The sequence below is a fragment of the Aythya fuligula genome, chromosome 10 (genome assembly GCF_009819795.1).
Source record: "Aythya fuligula isolate bAytFul2 chromosome 10, bAytFul2.pri, whole genome shotgun sequence".
Taxonomy (NCBI): Eukaryota; Metazoa; Chordata; class Aves; order Anseriformes; family Anatidae; genus Aythya; species Aythya fuligula.
The window spans coordinates 15,954,795-15,978,120 of NC_045568.1; the positions used below are offsets into that span (position 1 = coordinate 15,954,795).

At 47.0% G+C, this 23,326-nt stretch overlaps 1 protein-coding gene across 1 annotated transcript in view; it reads right to left on the bottom strand.

The window, feature by feature from the left end:
- LRIG1 (leucine rich repeats and immunoglobulin like domains 1) overlaps positions 1 to 23,326 on the bottom strand; it is an 85,322-nt gene that overhangs the window by 30,882 nt on the left and 31,114 nt on the right. Inside the window, exons 3-5 of the mRNA XM_032194273.1 lie at positions 22,895 to 22,966; positions 18,182 to 18,256; positions 285 to 422 (exon numbers count right to left, since the gene is read on the bottom strand). Of these exons, the coding sequence (XP_032050164.1) occupies positions 285 to 422; positions 18,182 to 18,256; positions 22,895 to 22,966 (285 nt within the window). The remainder of the gene's footprint in view (positions 1 to 284; positions 423 to 18,181; positions 18,257 to 22,894; positions 22,967 to 23,326) is intronic.

Sequence of the window (23,326 nt, forward strand, 5' to 3'; positions counted from 1 at the left end):
CTGGAGGATGAATTCCAGCTTTTCACTGCTGCAACATTCCCGTGCAACACAAACAATAATCTGCATTCTTTACGGGTACGCCAGAAACCCAAATGAAAAAGCTCAATAAATAACCTGACAGTGAGGACAATGTGCTGCCATCTGATTCTCCTCTGCACTTAAAATCCTGATGAATAACCCCATACTTTTTGTGTCGTTCCCTTTCCTTCTTTTAAAGAAGGTTTGAGGCCCTTTTCTCTGCTGTGGTAACTCAACAAAAGCAGTTCCCAACAAGAAAAACTCACAGCTCCTTTATGTGAAGTCCCTGTGGAAAGCAGCCGTTTCGGATTTCCGTGATGTCATTGAAACTCAGGTCCAACGTTTCCAGGGTAACGTAGGGCTTCAGTTGACTTGCTTCAATGCTACGGATCCTGTTGTGATGCCTGAAATGGTCAGGAGGAGAAATGGAGACAGTTTAGTTCTCTTGGAAAAACAAAGCGACTAGCAAGGCTGCGGCAGGCGCTCGGGCTGGCCGCTGAGTTCACACGTGGTGATTTACAGCACGTCTTTAGCAGCTCTCCTAGGAGAAAACCACGCCAGGGACACCTTCCCTAACCCCCATGTTGTTCCTGTGACTACAGAGATTGGGTCTGACATTTGCAGGCTTCTGGACAATTTTTCTCTTACAGTACAAGGCTTTCCCTTCTCCACAAGTACTGACTCAAGTCATCTGTTCTCCTTCCAGTCGTTTGGGCTTGCTCTCCTACAAGCCTGCACTTCCAAATCGGATTCATTACATGCAAACTCTGGAGGGCTGGATTTTAATCCTGCAGGCAAACAGCGCTGAGCAACAGTTTAAGCAAACTGCCCATGTTTTTACAAGGAGGATGGGATTTTCAGAGCTGTCTGCAAGAAACAGGTAAGCACATACAGTCTCAGGAAAGGTTACAAAACACCGCTTCCCTAATTCCTAGGGATTCTTCTGAAAACACTCAGCTTTGGACTATTTACCATGATTTGTAACACACAGAAATACTGTAAGACGGGTTGTTCCTGCAAACATTGCCTCATCTTCTGCCACCTCTGTCCCACTGTGTGATTAGGATGACTCCGCAGTACCGCGAGCTCTGCCCAAGCACTGCCTACAGGATCAGACCCTGTAACAATCCTCTGCACTTGCTGCCTTATCAGCACCAGCCTGAAGGACTCAATCTGATGTTTTTCTTTAGAGGAGGCACTGCAAGCTCTCCTCAAGATCTCCACAGCTGTCAAACAGTTAATTACCTTTTGGACCTCATCTGTACTCAACAAGGTCTAACTAAAAACCCCCCGAGTCCTTTCCTCTGACTCCTTTCTGGCCTGAATCAGCGGAGAGAACAGTAACCAATTAAAAAAAAATTCATTGTGCATTAGTCACCAGAAGTAGAGCACATGCCTGATGTGAATTTAGACCAGTCATTGATATTCCTGGCAAGGCTGCGAGTGAGGCACTCCAAATAGAGACGCTCAGCAGACACTTGAGAACTTGCTGAATAATAAGAGATAGCAGAGAGGGTTCAGACAAGTACCGGGGCTTAATCCGGCTGCCTACCCGCTGCGTAACCAGAAGAAGAGACAGCCGCCACTGAAAGCGCTCTCGAATGCAAATTGGGACACCCTGGCTCTCCCGACACAGCATCAGCTCTCCGAAACAAAAACCTGCTCCCTGAGCCCACCGCAGCCTTCAAGGCACTGGAGCTGCCGGGTGTCTGGGAGCCGGTCTCCTCCGGCCTCACCCAGGTGTTCAGACAAGCTCCCAAAAATTCCTATAGCACGTAGCAAGGGTCCTGCTCCCCACATTGATCTCTCCTTCCCCACTACTAAAACCAGACTGTTTCGCTACCAATTGTGCTGGTGCTGGAAACAGAAAGAGGCCATGAACCACATCCCCCTGACAATTTGCTCTCTGGAGACTCACCCTCCGAGCAGCGCCTGATGCTCGCTCACACCAGGGAAATAGCCCCAGAAATGCTGCTAGGACTTTAAATGCTACTTAGTTAATTCAGTGCAGGCTCACAAGTCGTTAAGGACAAATTTTACACCACTACAGAAATGCTCTGCTAATATGGTGCAAAAAGGCCTCAGGAAAATCAAAGGGAAGTCATAGCTTAAGTCCCCAAAGCGCTTACTCCGTGGGTTATGGGCACACAGGCTCTGCAGGCACGAACAGTACAAAAAGCAGTGATATGACCAGTATTCATTCACAGCTAGAAATTAAGGCTGAATTTTCATGTCCACGCCACGCAGAGGAACAGAGCTCCAGTGGGTTTGTTAACAGGGTGACTGAAACAGGGAAACTCGCTGTGCCCAGGTTTTTGTGTCCTCCATTAACTGAGCGCACGGGTGAGAAGAATTTAATTTCCGTAAGGACTGGTTTTTCTTTTGCAAGGCCTCGATAGGTAAAACTCGCCAGTTCAAAAATTTCCAGCTTTTTTTCCTTCTCAAAATAACAGAGGCTGTTAAATGAGCGTGTGCGACCTGAGTCAGGGAAGTACCTCGCCGCAGACATCAGCGAAAGCAAAGCCCAACACGCTTTCGGAGCTCTGCTGAAGAAGGGGCTGCGAGTTCAACTCTGATCTCATCTGGGCTGCGATGGCTGAGCTGAACCTGGCTGTAAATGCACAGGAAATGAAGGCTTGTACAAATGAACACGAAGAATCCATAAACTACCTGACAAATCCTGCGCGGGGCAGCTGAGGCTGTAAGAGCACGGAGTGAGTTTGGACACGAGTTGTTCCTCAGAAGCCAATGTTATTTTTTTGGAGTATTAATATTTCTGTGCTTTAGTTGCTCAACTTATATCCAGCCTGCCTGCCTGCCAGATCTCCCAGCCCTTCCCAGAGGACTGAGTTAAAGAAGGGAAGGAAGGGGCAGGAAAGAGCTATATTGTCTGAGCCACGCTCGCGGTTTCCAGGTGACTCCTGTCCATTTGCCTCTCGCTTTGCTTGCGCTGCAGCTGGCAGATGAGATGGATGCGTTATTTCACACAGGAAAACAACAGGCTGCTTTCTCTCCCTCTCCCTGTCTCCTTCAAACATGGGCTGACTCCAAATGTAGCTCTCGGCTCCAAACACCATCCCGGGCCAGTCCCAGCTGGGGAATGTCAGACAGTTTGCTGCAAAGTACTGCACCCTCTCAAAGCACTGCACTTCAAACAAAAGCAGCCCTGCTGACTTTTCCTATACACAGCATGTGATATGAGCGCAACGTAGTCCAAACCTTCTGCTAGCTTGATTACATTTCATTTTTCATTCTTACAGTAAGAGCTGAAATGTGATTTAACCCTTCCTGTTAGTACTCGGATCCTTGCAGCTTGTTTCCCTTTGTTCCCAACTCTTATCACAAAGGTGTTTTACAGACGGAAGACGAGTGATGAAGTTATAACTTTACCTCTCTCCTTTGACTGCACAAGGCCGGGATTTTTACCGGCTCGCTCCTTGGTTTACAATTCCTCGGCTTCAAAGGTGACAGATCAGGTTTTAGTACCAATTGCTGGACCGGGCTTTAAAGCACAAATTACTGGTCCTTCCACAACCAATTTGCCTCCAGGTGTCTTTTCCTCTCCCCTCTCCTTAGGTATCACAGCCTGGAAACAGATTTCCCCGCCTCGCCTGGGCCAGCGTTACCTCAAGAGTATAAGATGACAAGGCCTCAACGCGAGATTGAGCAATTAGAGCCAGGAGCGTGAGCCAAGTCTCTTTACTTTCTATTCCCAGCTCTGGCACTGACTCATCCGCCTTGGGCAAGTTTCTTAACCCCTCTCTACCTCTGGGTTATCCATCTGCGTGGGAATGCACTGCCGGCCTCAGCTGCTGCACGACTGCCTCGCCGAGGACCAAGGGCTTGGAGTGAAAGCTGCTCCGGTGAAAAAGAAATCCCAGGGACTGAGGAGCCCGAGTCCACGAGGGTTTGCTCGTGAACGAGGGAGGATGTAGCTGAAAGGGTTTCTTTTCCCAGCTCGGTAACCTCATTCCTGGAGACACCCATTTGCTAAAGCAGATGGGCCGTAACAACCTAGTGCCGTACACCAAGGTGACTCGAAGCCAGCGCGGGGTGGGTTTAACACCACGAGCTGCACGCATGTGGCAGCTCCTTGGGTCAGCAGAACCGAGCCTTCAGCCACCACCTCTTGACCCTCATCCACACCCCGAGGTGCCGCAGCCCCTCAGCCCCTGTGCTTTGCCCTGCTCCCCAGCAGACCCCTAGGGGCTACAGGGGATTTGGGTTAGCCTCAGCCAGCCTTTTGCTGAACCGAGCCGATGCGGACAACGTCGGGAAGCAAACGCGTGCTCTGCGCTTCTCCAGGCTGCTCAGAGACAGGAAAAACAAGCAAAATGTTCCAGCGAAGCAAAGCGTGTTTGGGTTTGCTCTAAGTCGGGAGGGAGCCGAAGGGGGTGGCAGGAAAACAACAGGTGGCGCAAAGTCAAAAGCTTGCAGCATTTCCAGGAATCTCAGCTTGTATTTTAGAGGTAAAGTTACACTTTAATCCCGGTGGGTTTCCTAGTTCGAAGCGTCTTTGTGAATATTTGTTTGATAAACAGGCTGTGAAACATTTTCCAGTAGACCTAATAGGAGAAGAATTCACCTTCCTCTTCGCAGCAAGCCTGTCCTTCGGAGTACACTAATCAGTTTAATTTAGACCATGGCTTCAAACCTCTTCTGTGAAATCGATGCAGAGAGCAGTGCAAACACACTCCCTTTGTTGTTCGAGCCACATTTACTTCCCCTCAGCAGCTGCCCATTAGAAAGCTGACAGCGGAAAATCAAAGCAAGCAGCCCCTCAGATGGGAATGCACGAGGGGCTTTGCTCAGCCTGATTTAAATACAATCGGCACAAAACCCTCCTGGTTTAGACAAAGCTTGAATTAAGTCTGCCTTGGCTGCTGGGAGCCTGCAGCACAACTGCGTGGTGTGAAGTGAGGCTAGAGGCAGGGCGCAGTCACATGCCTGGCCTTCATGTCGTGTCAGCTTACAGGGCTGGCTGGGCTCGCCGAAAAAAAAAGAAAGCCTTAATACAGCAAACCTATTAAACCCACACCTGTTATAGGCATCAAAAATAAAATCAAGCTTCAAAAGAGGCTCCACACCTCGGTAAGGCTCTATTAATAACGTGAGCACACTCTCAAACGGAGCATATAAGCGAGATCACAAGGCTACAGCCAGAGATGGAGAAGTCCAGAGTTCAGTTAATATTTCCATACTGGGAAAGCAGTGAAAGAAAAAAAAAACACAGTGCTGGAGCCAGAAAGAGTTATGGGGTTTGCTACCGAAGGACATGCGAGGCTCGGTGTCACAGACAGGCCACGCAGAGAGGGCACGGCCAGAAGCGAGATCAAAGACGCGGTAACACAAACCGGCTCACACACACCGTGACTAAGTGATGCCTGGAATTACCTGCCCTCCTCCTCCTCCACCTTCTCAATTCAGAGAAGACAGAGATTTAATATCAATCTTCCTAGAAACGCTAAAGAAGATTTAAGATACGGGTTCCTAAACTCCCACCTTAGACCTGCCATCTGATTTCACCCCGCTGTTCACTACACAGAAACAGCTTCCCGGTGGAAGCTGCCTGAGCAATTGCCCTGAAAGGATGAAGAGCAGCCCGTAATCTGGAAAATGTGGTAGTGCTTACAGTGGCAGAGAGAGAGACATTTCTGTTCTTGTCACATCATTACGCTCTGTAATTTAAAATCAGTCCCAAGTGATTCCTCTTATGGAAATACGGATAGAGAACATTGTTGTGATTCAATTTGTATAGTTTATCAGCATAAAACTTGCATGATCTTAACATTTTACTCCTAAAAATGCTGTGCCAGAGACTTTTAATCAAAAAAAAATTCCTCTGTTTTATCAGGACTTGTAAAAGTTCTACCTTGCAAGGGAAAGGCAACGGAGAACGGGGCGAATGTGCAGGTGACAAGCTGGAAACCCGCAGCATGCTGTCCTCTACTTCTGTGCATGAGACGTTTCCCTGAAAGCCTGAGCTGCCCAAAGCTCAGCCCTAAGCCCTCGAGCTTCCCAGATGCCCTGAGAAAGCTGCTGCCACTTTGCACTGCCACCTCAGCCTCACCAGCATCATGCATCAGACTCAAGGTCTGGTACCCCGACAAGAAGGTACATTTTTAGCCATCCCAACATGTGCTGAGCTTGCTTAAGCGAACAGCCCCGCTTTTTTTTCTCTCCGAAGTAACGCCGCGCGCGTTATTCTCTGGGCAGGAAGCAAGGACGCATGGAAGCAGCCCCCACTTCTCTCAGATGCTCTGAATCACTCCTTCCCCAAGGAGTCCTGGCGGAGCCCCAGGGCCGCCGCAGCTCCAGCTCTGTTTGTTCAGGTGCCGGCCGCATGCGCAGCGAGAGCAGAGCAGCCGCAGGCCAAGCAGCCACCACGTTTTGGGGTCAGACACAAAAAGAGAGGGGGAAAAGAAAACTGCACGGGGTTTACAGGCATCCCAACCTTCCCTTAAAGACTTACATGGTCTGTCTGAGACTGCGTCAGGATCTTCCCTCTCGCTACTTCTCCTGCAGAACAAGGCCTTTCTAAGGCGCAGCAAACACAATCTGTGACCGTTTCAGGCTGTTTTCACTTAAAACCATCATATGTAATTGTGCAGAACAGGCTGACAGAGCTATTCCAGCCGTACCAAACAATGGCAGGAAGTCTGAAGGCATTTCTCCATCTGCTGATGTACTTACAGGGTGTTCCTTCACCTGGTTACGTTCCTGGCCTGTGTTGCTGCTTTAGGATGGAGGAGCACAAAGGCTGGGACAGACGTGGGGCTCAAAACCATACATATCCTCTCTGGATATTTCTTCATTGAGAACATTTATTTAAACTTTCTGTTTGTCAGATAACCTTATGCTGTGCATGAGATCCACTGAGGTGAGTGATATAATTTTATACAAGCTTTCTCCCTCTCTCACTAGACTTCTTTTACTCTCACGAGACTTCTTTGACTTGCCACAATATGATTTGGGGTATTTTTTTGCAATGTCCTAAACCTTCAGCGTTTGATCTATTAGCAGAGTAAAATGTGTGGGGCAGGCAGGATTGGAGGTTAGTCATCTTTAAAACCAGAGGCTGCCTTATCGACTCAGCACATTACACAACCTGCTGTGACATCAAAGCAAATGAAGATTCCTGAAGACCAGCCCGCCCCTGTTACGGGCACAGCCGTCCCCCCACCAGCAACAGGGTGGTTCCACATGCACCAGTCTTTCTGCATGATGCTTCACGAAGATAGCACTCCAAACGGGCTTTTTAAATGATGTGTTCACAAAGGGAACAGACCCACAAAAACGCTGCATCAAGCATCTCTCATTGTTTGTCACAACCTCACCGTGAGGAGCTTGCCTTATCTTTTCTGAGCTCAACACCACAGAGCACAACCTTGCCTCCCCGCGTGCAGCTCCACCTCGAAACCTCTTGGCCAGAGCCCTGGCACGAGGAGGGCAAGCACCTCTGAGCCACTGGGCATAATCGATGGTGGTTTTGAAACAACCAGCTTGTGAGCAAGCACAGCTGGGCCAGCGTTTAACCCCCTTCTTCTCCAGCTCTCAGACCCATCCGCTGCTCTCAGCACCCTCCATCTCCTCATAGTCCCCAGCCTCTGTCTGGACCAAGCACTAAGGAAGGAGAGCAGAGGCTCTGCTGAGTGCTGAACCCTGCTGAGAAGGATCCGAAATGTCCTACAGGAATGGAAGGAAGAATCCTACCAGGTAGATTTCATACAAGAATGCAGAAAACCACATGGCTCTGCACCACCTATGTGAATGAGGCTGTGGGGCACTGCACAGGCTGTCTGAAGGGGCTCAATCAGTATTTGAAAGGGCTCGTTCAGCTGCTGGCAGATGACAGGTCGGTGTTTTCATGCTATACACCTCATATATCACATCACTGGCCTCAAAGAGGAGTCCTACCTGTGGCAAGGAGGAAGAGACAGCGAGAATCAGAATGAGCCAGATGTGAATTGAACTCGGAGCAGGGGCTCGGACAGCCACCCTGCCCCATCCCCGGCACAGACAGCATCTCCTTTTTGTTGTCACTGCAAGCAAGTTTTTGCAAGCCTCCATCTAATCAACACGGGTAGCGTTTTCATTTGAAAGCCAATAGGGCCCAGGATCACACGGCGTGTAGGCACTTTTATCCTTAAATCCTGATGCTGATTTTAGTTCCTCTTTGTGTAATAAATGATCAAAGCAAGGAAGATCCACCACAGCCTAGCGAGTGCATATGTTTTGTGGGTGGCTTTGTTTTGCTTTTGTCTCTCCACAGGAGCGAGGAGGGGAAAATACACAAGTGGAAAAGCAATTTAAGTGCAAACCAAATGTAATGACTCTGCCCGTGATGCTGGGACATAAATCCAAACTGTAATTGCATGCAGACGGCTCGATAGCATGCACTGTTGGTGCCTGAATGCCACCAGGACGTGACACAGGCTCTGCCCATTTCTGACAGGAGCACAACAAGCAGGTGAATTTAACCACACAAGATTTTTGTGACCCTGACGCTGAGGCAGGTAAATCAAGGACAGTATTTTTGATCTGTCTGCTCTGCAAGACCACGAACCTCTCAGAGTCTAACGGCACTTGCAGCAAACCCTTACAGAAGGCAGCGGTTGGAGGAACACGCGCTTTTAACTGGCCAAGCAAACTCCTGTTAACACTTTATAGATGTAGATAGGCTGGCTGGTTAGGCTGCTCCAACATGACACACACTTGTGCTCTGTTGAAAGGGCTTATCTGTCTTGTCAGCAAGGTCGCCAGAGCAGGGATAGCCTCTGGGCAGGCTTCGCTGGGAGCTCCACTCACTGAGACTGTTCAGCCTGCAAGAAGGAATAGCTCCTGTGTGGAAAAGCAACAGCCAAGCTAGGAAAGAAAACGGCTCTTCTTAAAAAAAAATTAGACAACTTGTTGTTAATACAGCATGGCAAGTGGGAAGGATGGCTTCGGGAAACTGCTGAACAAGGTCTCGGAAGATCCAGGGAAGAAAAATTGAGCTCTGAAGCAGAACTGATACTGTGCTAACCCAGGCTGGTGTAAAATAATAGCTGTCCAAGCTTCCCTAGAGCAGATCTTGGAAAACCAATGGTCAAAATCAAAAGCATTCACCACCACTTAGCCAGTAAGTTCTTCGAGTCACTTTAATAGGACCAGTTACTTCTTCAGTTCCTCTTACATTGAAAAGAAAGAAGTCTGTCCCAGGAACATAATCGGGGGGGGGGGGGGCAAAAAGCCTCAATAAGGAAAGGAGCTCTTTCTCCAGGGCACTGAAAAACTACAGCAAGTCCGGCCCCTTTCCCTGGTTGTTTATACTAATCACACCCCACTTCACCCTCAAGCAGCAATTGCTTCCATGCAGTGTGACCTGCAGTATGCACTGGATTGGGGAGGGTATTTTAAGCCTAAAAACAATGAGCCGTTCAGACTCTTTCTTTTGTCATTTACTCTTCTTCCCTTCTCCCCAACTTTTTCTCTTCAGATCCTTGACCACTAAAACACTTCTCTTCCCTTGCGTGCTCCTGCTCTCCTCTTTCATTTTCCAGCTGCCTTTGCCATTTTCCCCGATGTGCAATTGAACATTAAATGGTTTGACAGGCAGAACATGTACTCACCCAACCACTTACTCCCAATCAATATTCACGTGGAATTCCTGTTAACAAGCAAGAGTTATGCACACACTTGGAAGGGAGGAGGGCCTCTTAAGTGATTGTTTCATCCAAAGGCATGACTGATCATTTTCCTGTCTACCTTAATAAGCAGCATTCAGATTTTCCACCCCGCCTACCACCAGCAAGGCGGTTTTTACAACAGTAAGATCAGAACTCTTAACGTGATCCCTATTGTTCATCTCTGCAATTACCTGGGGAATTTAACATGGGTTTAAAATATCAGAAAATCCAGCGTATAGCCAGCTTTTATTCAGTTAAAAATGCGCCTTCTAGAGATTCTTTGCTAATCTTTTCCAACCCCGACATGGCAGGATCCCACTACTTTTAGTGAACACTGTTTACACTGGTGGTTCTTTACTCTGAATTACGCACCGCTCCTCGCGCTGCCAGTGGAAGCAATGATGGAAGTGCCAAGCACCGCGCAGAGCAGAAGGTAAATGGCAAAACTGATGTTTTAGTCCCCGGGCTTTGAACCACGTTCACTTTTTAACACCTCTGCTGAAACAGTTTTCGCCTTGTTATACGCAGAGGACCTAAAAGACGCTGCCTGTTCTCAAGCCTTCCAGGACGCTTGAAGGTAAACAAAATGGATTTTGAAAGCACTTACGGCACCGTACTTTAAAAAGCCCGTTCTGCCCCTGTTCCTGCTCCTACTGCTCTCCGTGCATATGTTTGTGGCTGCTGCTGCGAAGGCAAAGGCGAGCGGGGCAGACTGTGCTCTGAGGAAGCAGCACCGAGCTAAGAACCAGTACAAAGCACCTGACACTTACGGACTGATAACGAGGACTAACTGGGCAAAGTGGAAAGTCTGGAAACAGTGACACGCTGATATCTCTTCATTTTCTGCAATTTTGTCACCAAACTGTATCAAAGTTTCAAGCTTTTGGAGAGAAGAGAAATGAAGAGAGGATTATACATTCATAAATACTTTAATTTGCTTTTATTGCAGTTGCAACTTCGCTTTTACTCGCCCCTGAGCAAACTACATTGCAGTTACTAGCATTTTTAGGCAGGAAAGTCCAATATGCTAAAAAAAACTTTTAACTCAGCAAGTTATTTACGTTTGAAATCTGCTCAGCCTGAGAAGCCTAACAAAGGAACTGCCTCTGCAGACATGTGCTTTATTTGCCATGTGCCATGAGACCGTCGATCTACCACAGATATTAATAGTAGTAACTTTGGGCTATTCTAAGGTTCAAACATGAGGCTGTTTTTCATAATGACCTTAACAAAAGATCATGGTCACAAATGACCCCAACAACTAATCTAGGCTTGAGCTGCAGAGTTGGGAGCCATCCTGTGCGCTGTGGGTGATACACCTGCCCTGGGACCATGCACCAGAGGATGCTTTATGTTCACCAGTTACATCTGCCCTGGGGCAATGCCCCATCTTTTGGCTATTTTTTAGGATATAATGAATATGTGGAACATGCACATAAGATCCCATTCCCATATTCCAACTCCTAACACCTTGTGCTCTGTCCCAAAGGACCATTTGGGTCATCCATCCCCTTCCTGCAGAACAAATCCTCACCCAGCACAGCCAGCTAAGCAGCACACAGACAATTCTCCATCTGCAGGAGAAGCTGCCACGGCTGCACATGAGAGTTAAGCTCACTAGCGAAGACAAAATAAAGTAGCCTCAAGGGGTAACTGCTATTCCAAGAGCTGCCACCAACTTTCACTATCTTTTTCCTCTGGCTAATGTTCCCACTGCTCTGTATCTGCACAGACTGCGTTCTGATGATCTTTTATCGAGTCTGAGGACCGCGTGTTTCATTTCTGCTGCTTTTCTAGCAGAAGTGATTACTCATTTCCCTGGAATAGCCTCAGATCCTTCGCTGTTTCCATGTGCTCACATTGTATGTGAAAGCTTGCAGAGGAGATGCAAATGATTAGAACAGTTCCAACAGCCCAAACAAGAAGTCAAAACAGTGTCTCTCCTGGTGCATGGGAGCACGTGATTAATGAGAATTTCCTCCACTGGGAAAGGCTCTTGCAGTCTTTGGCCTCAAAATCCAGCGGACTTTACACACCAGAGCCTTGCCATGAACTCTGAGCAAAGCAAACACGCGAGGTAGGTTTACGAGTATCTTATGCCTGCGTGTTGCTTGCACCCTGAACATCCTGCCTGTCGCATTCTTTCTGTTCACCTCTCCACATCGATATGGTCATACTTGAAAACAGCAGCTGGGCAGCACAGCCCAAAACCTCGGGATGAAGTCTCCCTCCAGCCTCTGAGAGCTGCCTGAATAAACACTGGAGAACTGGTCCCTGCAGACATTACACTGACTGAAAACTGAAGCAAGCAGAGGCTGGGGGGCTCCAGGAGCGTGAGCTATGTCTGCTCCCACTGCTGGATCTCGATCTGCATACACCACCTTGCCTTACTTACCAGGGAAAGCTTTCTGTGTGCGAGACACTGTGCATCAGGGCAGGCAGCACGGTTTTCTGGGCTGCCCGAGCCCTGTCCTGCACACAGGCAGAGCCTGCTGACATCAACTGGACCCCGCACACGGCTGCGTCTGACTCATCTGCAGTTTGTGCTTATGAGTACAAAACCACTTGCTGCGACCCAGATGGAATTAACAGAGTATTCTCCTTATTTCGAATTCTTAGATCATCCTTTTCTTACTCCAGCAAAGATGACTTGCAGACTAAGTCTCCTGGGGGTCACGGCAGTTGTTGTGTTTGTACAGCAATTAGCACAGCAGGATCCCAGGCCACAACCGGGCTCAGGCTGCATCTATACGGCTGCGTTTGCTCCGGCCTCAATTCCTCACTTCAGCCCAAACCTTCCAATTTTCAACACCACCTACACTGACGCTTACATGCGAGAGACCTCACATCTCGTGTATGGACCAGCTCAGACCTGAGCTGTACTCTATAAACAGAATTGATGCTGCAGTTTCAAGCCCTTTTCTATAAGGGCTACCTTGAGCAGTCAGGAATCGAAGCAGCAGATCTCCTGGTACTCAGCCAAGTCTTCACTATCTAACTTGAAAACCAAAATCACACTTGGCTCTGATGGGGGGAGTGCAGTGACCGAGCACCATTTCAGCTAATGGAGCAGGACACTCTTGTCTTGGATGAAAGCAAAACAGCAGCTCAGGGAGTCTAATGGACCACAGGGGTCTTCAGAAAGGCTCTGCAAACCCCAGACAACACCAGAGAAGCAGCATAACAGCATGAACCTAACAGTTGCTTCCCCAGGCATTCTCTAAGAAAACAAAAGTCAACAGCTCCAGGAGGAAGATCAGCTAAGTGTATGGTCCCAATTTTGCCACGTTAGGGATCCCCACGGCTCGTCAACTCATCCGGTACGAAGTGCGAACGAGATGCAATGAAAATTAAAGCTAAAGTCAAGCAAAAAAAAAGGCTCATGTTAGAAGTTTAACTAATTCAACCAAGAAGTACAGTGAAATCCCAACACTTCAGACAAAAAGCTCTTACAAACTGTGCGGTACAAGCAGAAACACTGCTCCTGATCCAGGAATTACTGCTCTTTGGCCAGTATCACCCCAGGCATCCAGAAGGAACACAACGCGGCGCCCCCCAACACCCCCCAGTCCCTTCCAACACACCTCGCACGTTCCCTGCCGCTCCCAGATCCCAACTCTCCACGTATTTAGTTCTCAGTTTTATGTGATCTATTTTGCCTGTGGCACAGTAGATCATTTACCCTTCTCCTATTAGCCCTCTCTGTTTAATTACAGTTTAATGTGAATTGATCTTTACATTAATGAGCCTGTAAGGAAGATTGATTTTCTTCAAGAGACTTTTATGCTCAGTTTGGCAGCAGAGTGGTCCTATTGATTTCGCTTTCCCCAGTAAATAGGCACAGAGCGTTGCTGCATCTTCTGTGAATCAGCTAATCCTATTTCACACTCTTTTGCTCCAAAAAAAAATCCTTGCTCCAAGTTCCCTGTTATCTGTGTTTATTCACAGCGAGATCATGGGGCCGGCGCACCTCAGACAGCTTTGGCTGTTGCTTACACGCAGCGACTGCCGTGGGTCACCATCCCTTTTGTTCCTAAATGGTTGGGGGCTTAAAAGACTTGCAGTGAAAGAAACGAAAGTTATTTTTAAGTGTTTAATCTGTTAACTTCCTTAATTCCTCGCCAGCCAATTCCTCGCTGTTTACCACGCTTGCTCGGATCTGCCCCCATCGCCCCCTGAAGCCACCCCAAAAGCCCTCCAGCCCTGATCACGGCTCAGCTCCTCCTCTCGTCCTCCACACGATCAAGGTTAGAGGCTCTCCACTCAAGCTGGCCGGGAAGTTGAAGACAATAATTAGATTCAGATCTGCTTTAAAGAAATGATTTCATCCATCCTCTTCTCCCCCCCCCAAATCAGGTCACAGCTTGAGAAAAGTCCTCTCAAGAGCCTACAGAGTTAACACACTTGAGCTGCAGCAGAACATTTGGAAGGGAAATCCTCAGCCAAGTGCATGTCAGTGAAAACATCCTGCCATCAACTCCCAAACGTCCAAGTCTAGGAACTGTAGCTAAATTACAAATGCTGTGGGAATTTCAGGCAAGATTCTCCTCTCAGCTACTCCGATGTAATTTCGGAATGAATCCAGATTCACAGTCTCTCCCCCTCCCAGCTGAATTTCCTGGCTTTTGTTTGCTCTAACAGATGTTTGCATTTAATGTCTGTCTTTATTTGGTAACCAGTACATAGATTATTTTTCCCTCCTGTTCTATTAAAAGCCTTATCAAGTCCCTTATGTTTGCTCTCGTTGAGATGAACGACTTTGGCAGTATTTTCAACATGCGAGGCAAACTGACTCTTCAAGGAATAATTAAGCCGAATTAAACTTCATGGCAGTACGTTAAGGCATAGCATGTTTGATGCATATGTTATCCTTGCATCCATCTGCAGCCCGAAACATCCAAAGGTTTGCAGTGAGGCTTGAGAATGCTCTCCCCTACAGATTCCCACATGCTTGCACATGCATAACCAGCCCACGGTCCACAACACGAGGTCAAGCAAATCTGGAGGTACAGGGATCCCTAAAACAGGTAATGCAAAGAGACCAAGCTCGTTGAAAAAAAACTTAAATTTGAGTTTGGCAGCATGCAGATTTCTTTCTCCCAGCATCAAGAGGACTGAAAGTCTCTTCCCCAGCTTAGGAAGAGCTGGAAAAGAAGCAACTCATTCACAAGGACCGTTTTGAGTGACAAATACACAACCACTGCTTTTATAATACATTCACAGCCCTTTGGAAATACTTAACCACATGCAATATACAAAACCTACTTCAGAGGTTTGTGAGGTAAACACACTTCACACATTTATAAACACTGAAAAAAAAAAAAGGAAACGTATTTATTTTTCTTTAGCAGTAAGAATACACTGTAACACTATATACTCAAACATAAACCAATTGCTCAGTACACAGTCCTCATTATGAGTCTTCACCCTGGGTTTGGTTTGGCAACCTCCCCAATTATTACTTCATGGATGTGAAGGCCAGAAAGAACCAGTATGATCATATAATCCGATTCCTTACATCACACCAGGCCAGAGAACTTTCCCCAACGCTTTGCGTACCGAGCCCATTAACCTGGAGTTGAACCAAAGGGCCATCTTTTAGGAAGCCATCCAATTGATTTAAAGACTCTCAGAGATGGAGAAAGCCTCACTTCCTCAGCAAATCATTCCGATGCAAGTTAGTCAGCAACATCAATTAAAGCAGGTATTTTAAAACACCTTTCAGATTCTTACCTCTGATAAAAAATAAAAGGAAACGCAGGGGTAAAAAAAAGCATGGCATTCTCTGAAATAAGCTAAACAAGAGATCCTTCTTGCTAAGGTATGACAGCAGCATTACAAATCCCACTATCAGAGTTATTTATGGGTAGCAGCTGAGGAAAGCAATACAGATTTCTGGAAAGTGATACTGAGCAGGTCTGTTTAGAGTACCGTCCTTTTATCATTTGGCTTTGTACCTTCCCCTTCCTTCTGTACCACTCTGAAATTTCAGGAGACGTAAATCTGCTGCCTTCCACCAGTCAGTGTTACTCCTTTCCAACCGCTTATTTCATTTCAGGAATAAAAAGGCAAAGCTCTAACAATTTGGTCCTTTGCCAAAGGCTAAATTAATAGCAAAAATAACAACAGGGGCTTGTGAAAATTAGATCATTTATAGACTTCGTGAGAAAGAAAAGGCGTTTTGAAGGGCCTAAAAACTATATCCTGGATGGCAAATTGTATGCGAGCTTTCCATCCATAAGTCAGGTCTCTGAAGTTTTGGAATCCCAGCGCATGAGCTGAGCCATTGCACACTGGGTTATGCAGCAATTCGGTGAGCTCAGCTCAAGTGGCAAGCAGATGGCCTCATGTCAGGGGACGGTGCCTCAACAAGGGACCCTGCTTGGAGGGAGTTACTGCACGGCGCCGCAGCCAGCAGCCCCCAGATCACGAACGCAGGCTTCACATGCGGTCACACGAGCACGGAGAGGCTGCGGCAGGAGGCAGGAATCAAACAAGTTGGTTTCACACCAACTGCATGCGACACATTCGACAGGTCTGATAACTGCTGAGACACAAGCCACCCCTCCACCCAGGAGGTGGAGTGGTTACGTACCAATTAAACTGAAAGACACTCGCTAGATTCAGTGCTGCTGATAGCACAGGAATACTTTGGCTCTTTGTAAGCTCTGTAGGAACACACCATGCCCAAGAACCAGATCAAAGGGATCATATCTCAAATGAAAGCAAAACTTTCTTCATGCCAGGAGAGAGAGATGGATGCCAACTTTAAGCTCAGATCCTTAAACTGAATTAAGGGAATGAAGGAGTTCTTCTGCTTTGCATATTTTAACACTGCCTAATGGAAAAGCAGGAATGGTGCCAATTCATTTCAGTCAATTCTGTCCTTGATTTAAGTAATAGGAATGTACTTCTAGCCAACTGATCAAGGTTATCTTGGAGTAATTCAGAGCCTTTCAAGTCATGAGGGCACACTGGCACTTTCCACTATGAGGAGGTGCCCAACCACTGCAGCTACAAAGGGGCAGGACACTTGCCTGCAGCTGGATGCTTCAAGGCCATGCACAATGGAAGACATTGCTCGAACTGCTCAGGCTCTTTGCAGGATGCCATATTAGCTATAAGCACTTCCCCTTCCCAGGATCTTGGGAGGTATCACGCATACCTCAGCAAAATTCCTTCTTGGTGTGCATTACAAGCAGACACATGCAAAAATAATTTTAGAAATCCACACTCTTAAGGTACTAAGAAGTCTGATATTATGTCTTTATTCCCTTCGGCAGTGTCCCCAACCTGAGATCCTTGGTGGCAGATGTACAAGGGTTCTCAGGTGTCTAACACTTCTGCAGGCACCTACACTACTGAAGTTAGCAACTTCAAAGTTTCTGCAGACCTAGCCTTGCAATCACCAATCACTCTCTCTCTCAAAGAAAAAAAGTTGAAAGAGACCATAAAAATGGGTCTGGAATAAGTTCCCTGAAAGATTAAGACATGAATACTCTCTGGCTTTAAGAGAAAAGAAATAACCAGAACAGCGCCAGAAGAAAAAAAGAAAAATCAATAAAGAAAAGGTAAAATTATATACTCCTTTAACAGTACAAGTATGAGACAATGGTTGAAATCCAAAGTCAGACAACGAAGAATAACAAAATATTTTTACTCAGTACGTGACTAACCTGTGGAATTCAGTGAAAAAAGTTACCACTGACTATAAGTTTTCAATGGTTAGGCAAGGGATGAAGTGTTAGTGAGACAAACAAGTACAATCACATAAATAACAAAACCATTAAAGAGTTTCTGCCTTCCTCCATCAGCAGGAATGCAACAATGACAATGTGCAACTTCAACATGCATTTCTGCTAGGAGCATCTTATTCTGTAACTATTTCCATGGCTGCCCATCCTGACATTTCCACAGGCTGTATGGAAGCACTGCCCACCGTATTTATCTGTGACAGGACACCATCCAATGGACCCTTCATATTAATCACAGCTATAATCATTTTTCATTGGGGTTCTGCTGACATGCAGGCCAAAAGGTGATATTTCAAATCAATTAAAATTTGCTAAATCCCGGACAGCTCCACTCCAGCCAGATGCAGAAACCCAGACTGGCACCGAAGTGACTTTTAAAACTCTAGAGACATTTACACAGACTTGGCTGTGCTGACAGACGGACATTATGGTTGCCTACTTTGAATCACTCCATAAAATTAAGTATCAGAGAAATGATCTGCACTAGAGTTTGCAGATTTCTAATCAGCCTGCAAGCATTATCTTGTGCCCTGCGTGTACACGCTGTATTAGAACAGCACGTTTATCACACACAATCTCACAAATCTCAACTCCAGATGTTTCTTAATTAAGGTATCAAGCCTGATAGCGAAATCTGAAGAGCTAGCAGAAGCGGGTGTGACACGAAACTCTGAGTAGCAGTTACATCCACCCCACAAACAGCAGCAGAAAGACAAAAGTAATGAGGCCACAGCAACTCACAGGTGGAGGGCACGGACACTGGAAGATGCAGGTCCCAGGGAGGGAATGGTCGTCAACTCGTTGTTGTTCAGTCTCCTGCAACAAGAAGAAATTAATCGTTTTAGCGAGAAGTCTACCAGGAGGCGTGCATAAGCTGGGCATCTTTCTTCACTGACCCACCGGGAACACCAGCTTTTTGGCAGAGGTCTCCATCTCAAGGGGTTTATCTGCATCTGAGTTTCACATCTTCATTCCAACTCTTTAATAACTGAATGAGAGCTTCCACAACCATTCCCACAACACCTTCTTTAACCAAGCCAGACTTTGCATCCCCTCCCACCACCAACTCCATGCCCGGCCAGGCCGCGAGGGCGACACGGCGGCCCTCAGGGGTGACATGGCGGCCCTCAGGCCGCACCGCCTCTTCCCTGTGCCAGGCCTGGCTCTGGAAATCCCACAGAGGCAGCCCCACAGAGCTGGCCACAAACATGCAAAAACTGGCACTGGGCACCAAAAGGCCACCAAATCCAGGTGACCTGCTCCAGCCAGCCCCCAGCTGCCCCACAGGACTAATAGCAATTGCAGACTGGCCCCACTCCTGGAAACGTGGTTACGAAAATGTCCCCCCTCAATGGCCTAATGTTTGAAGTGTTTTTCTGACTGAAAACAGATCCTCGCCATGTGACCGGCTCTTCCTTGGTTTAAAGAGCCCTTGTTTGTACGGTGAATTAGTCAATTAATTACTGTAACAGTTGCTTGTCTGGCTGCTTGAAAATTACCTAATTTCTTAGCCATCCTGCTGCCCCCCCACCTCCACATGCTGAATCCATTAAACCCAAGCCCCTGCGAGGCCGAGCCGGGCAGGGTGGCAGCTCTCCGGGCCCCCAGCTGTGCTGATCAGCAGGGCCTTGCCATGTCTCTGCCCTCTGCTTCTCTTAAAACTATTCCCTTCCCCTCCACAGGCGAGGCTCAAAAGCACCCCGACACTCGCAGGCCATGCTCCCCAGCCACCCCTTCCCAGGAAATCCTGAAAAATCACATCCAGATGCATCCAAACACAAAGCAAGAGCGGAGGAATGTGGTGCAGCTGAGGGGTGCTAAACCCCGGGCATGAGTTGGGGCAATCCTAAATTCTGGTCTTGTTTGGGGATATTTTTTTGGCACTTGAAAAATATCTTTGGTGGGTGGGAGAGGGCAGTGATGCATCTATGGCAGAACTTCCTCCTGACTCCTCCGCGAGCAGGAGCTGTATTTGATTTCATGAGGAGTTCCAGGTAGTGCTGGGATAAAAGCTTTTCTCAGCCTCAGCTCTGCCTCTGACATTATAACCCTACCTTAAAACATAAGGGAAAAGAGCTGCAGGCACTGCAATACAGCAAGGAGCTCTACTTCGCAACTAAAAGCTCATTGTTACTGATACCACAGAAAGGTCTAGTGCTTTCGACAGTGCAAAGCAGGCTGGAAAAAGCATTGAGATGCATATTTTACATTAACATCCAGCCCAGCATCTTTCTGAAAGCCACACAAGGGGAAGGAGAACTGGGCCCACAGCCCAAGGCTCCACAGCCTGGGCCAGCTCTGGTTGTGCAGCTCTAACACCAACCAGTATCTAACAAGTGTCCAAACCCTCCTCTGACGTAAGTGTGATCTTTCAACTATCAGTGTCCTATCAGGTCTTTCTCGGTTAAACAGTGCAGTCAGAAAGCAGCTCTCCCACCTCATTTTCTCTTGGCTTACAGTCACCAGTTGCTGATGCAGAGGAGACAGCCAAGCTCTGAATTTCTCTGGGATTTCCCTTTCCTCTTTCCCCTTCCCCCATGGAAGAGCAACAAAATAGTAAAAACAAAGAACAGAACAACCAAGCTCAACAAAATTAAACGTTCTCCTTTCTCCTTTGAGGACACAAACCTGCTGCCCCTGAATGGCAAGGGAAGGCAGGAGGGGACCACCTGTATAAAATATTTAGCCCGGTTGCCAGGCTGCTGTCGGGCTGAAATGGAGCCTGCTCAAAAATAGCACAGCTCTCCAGAGCTTTCAGTGAAAGGCACTTTAGAAAATAAAAGGTGAGTTGTTTGTAGAGGAATTTTAGCACAGTTACTACCTCTTTGTCACAAAATGAGCTTGGAAAACCTGAGAGCCCTGTCACCATCACTCTCATGGATCCCATATGACCTGAGAAAACCCCACAAAGGACAAAAGGGCTGCCCCACAGTAACATCCCCCTCCTATAATTGCAGCCAAGGCACAAGATTGGGGCGTCTTTAAAAGGGAACCATGGAAGGGACACGGGAGAAACTACGGGTGTCCTGAATGAGGGAGGTAACATCCTGCTGAAGCCTCTTCTACCCGAGCTTTCACCAGCACACAGCTACGTATTCCTGAGTATATGGGATCCTGGGGTTTGTATCACTTTGAGCTACTGAATTGCCTCCTGCACAAAGTGAGAGTTCAAGGAAAAAAAAAAAAGCTTCTAAAAACGATCAAAAAAGCCAGTTGCCTATGTACTATTTGCTTTATTACAATCTTAGCAAAGCAAAACAGTGCATGCAAGATAAGCTATGAGCTTTAGATCTCCATTTTCCCCTGAATTTTGTGAAAATGTCTGCAAACAAGAAAGTTTCCAAAATATATGGCACTAATTATTCACACGCACGCAGAGCTTTGAGCCCCATCTGTAACGCTTAGGAATCAGAGGCTCCATGTTTGAAGCATCATGGGAGGTTTCAGGTCTTATCAATGCATCTATTATTTGGGGCAATCTCATTCCCTGAGGGTGACTTGGTTTGCCCAGCACAGCGCGCACAGCAAAACACTGACTTGCTCTCAAGACATGCCACAGCATGATGCTTATTTCATGAATGTTTGTAAAGTGCTTAAAAACTCAGAAAGAGATGCTCTGGAAGTACAGATGTGGTTCTCTTTGTGAAACGCAGTTTATTTCAGTGGTCTGTGGTTTAGCTGTTATTCAAAAGCAACCAAGATTGGTAGATAGGGCTTTTAATAGAGCTTCTCCCTCACACTTTCCAGAGCTTGCCTTCCAGGCTTTGCTCCAGACCTCTGCCTCCCTTTCTGTCTCCCATCTGACTGCTCCCTCTCCCTCCTATCCACTTACCCACTGCCTCCCTTTTCCCTTACCCTGCCTCTCTAACAGCAAGCTGCTGTTATCCACACCACCACTCCTCAGGCTGCATTGCCTACCTCCCCCAAACCCTGACGTTTTGCATGTTCAGTGCAGAGCCCACCCTGCCCTCAGTGCGTGCAGCACTTTGTGCACGGGGGCTCCCTACCAGAAGCCATACAAATCTCCCAGCTTCGTGCTCCCAGTCACACACCTGCAGGCACTTCCACAAATAAAAGCTATTGCTAAGCCACAATCATGTTAGGATAACTCGAAAGTCTCATGGGATCAGGGCTGTGATTCTATTCTCTAAGCACAGAGCAATTTAAGGCTTTCCACAGTTTAAAGAAGACAGGTCCCATAGGCAACAGTTTGCTCACCTCCATCACTTTCTTTTCCCTCCCCTCCTGCTCTCTGCGGCAATCACAACAAGCTGAACCCGAGCACTGCGCTCACTCCCCATGCATATTCCTCGTTTTGTCACGATCCCCAGCAAGTCCCTGCTGTTTGTTTAAGCAGGGGAGCCATGCGCAATCAGGTAGGTGGAGATCCATTGCATTAATCCCCACAGTCCAATCCGGCAGGCATTAGGCAGGCAGAGCTCCCACTGCTGCAGACTGCTTTGCCTATTTAAGGATCACAGGATCTGGCCCCTCCGCAAGCCCCAGAGCCAACACTTAATGAAAACAGACAAAGGACAAGAGAAAATGAACGATATACACAGAGCACAGCATTGTTTCTGAAAGGAAATGTTTTTTCAGTTTCCCATGAGGCATCAGTAGCTCTTCAAACACAGCCCAAACCTCAAGTATGCCAGCAATTCAACATTCAAATGAGAGCTCATTACCTCAACCCACCGCTTACAATTTTAGTCACTTTCGTTTTTCAGAACCCAAAATCAGAGCTCCAGAAATTGCTGCAAATAGCTGACAAGCACAGCAGCCCTGTGAGCACAACTGCTGAGCATTTACGCAGGTCAGGAGGCAGGACACCCTGCCATTCATTCCCCAAAGCAAGATTTCCTTCCACCAGCCAGGGGACCTGTTCCAGCCAGCCTTCACTGGCTCCTCTTCCCCCACCACAGCAGAAGACAGCTCTGCTGTTTTTAGGCTGTCCTAGCAGACTTCAGACAGAATTTGTCCTGGTTCCAAAAGGAATACAAACGTCTAAGAAAGGAGGAGACACAGTTAAGTGCTTTGTTATCCACTACACTACACCTTTGTTTCCTGGGAGATTTGGGTTAGGTTGGCATCAGATATCACAATCCAGGCTGTTCTGCCTTGCTTCAGGGTTATCCTTTCAGCAAGGAGCTTTGTGTGTATGTACAGGTGTGTTAGCTGAACTGCTCCCTCAGAGCATTGCACAAGACAGAGGGAAGCAAACACCAATGATTTCCAATAACAGCTACGCTGCTTTAATTGGTTGTTGTGTTTGTTAATTGATTAGTTTTAAAAAAGCAGCACAGGTACAATATGAAAAAACTCCACACCAAGCCAGATGTGCTCAGTCAAACTGGCTAAAGGCAGATATCATCTTGGGAAACTATATACAGTTTCCTGCAGTCCCACAAGCTGCCCTTGCAAAATAAAACTAAAGCCTTACACTTAAATACTTACACTTCCTGCAGGTTCAAGAGCTCTGCAAAGGCAGAAGGATCAATCTCCGTCAACTTGTTGTAGCTCAGGTTTCTGTTAAAGTAAGAGAGAACAGGATGAGCATCACGCAGCCACTGTACTCAGCAAAACACACTCATCACAATTATTCTCGATTGCACTGGGAATTGGTAGGTTGTGGGGTTTTTTATTTTAAGAGTACTTAAACACAGTAGGGCAGCACTTTTCTACTGAATATGAGTTACTTTAGTTCTGTGATCAGAATGTTATTTAGCTTGCCCTAAGCTTTATGCTCTTTTGCATTAGTGTGGTGTTAATTTGTCTTTATATTAAGCAATTACTTTATCATCCTTCTATTGGTTATTCACAACCACACAACTAATTACAGATGAATAGGATATTTCCTGACAGATTGAAGTCTGAACTGAAACAATC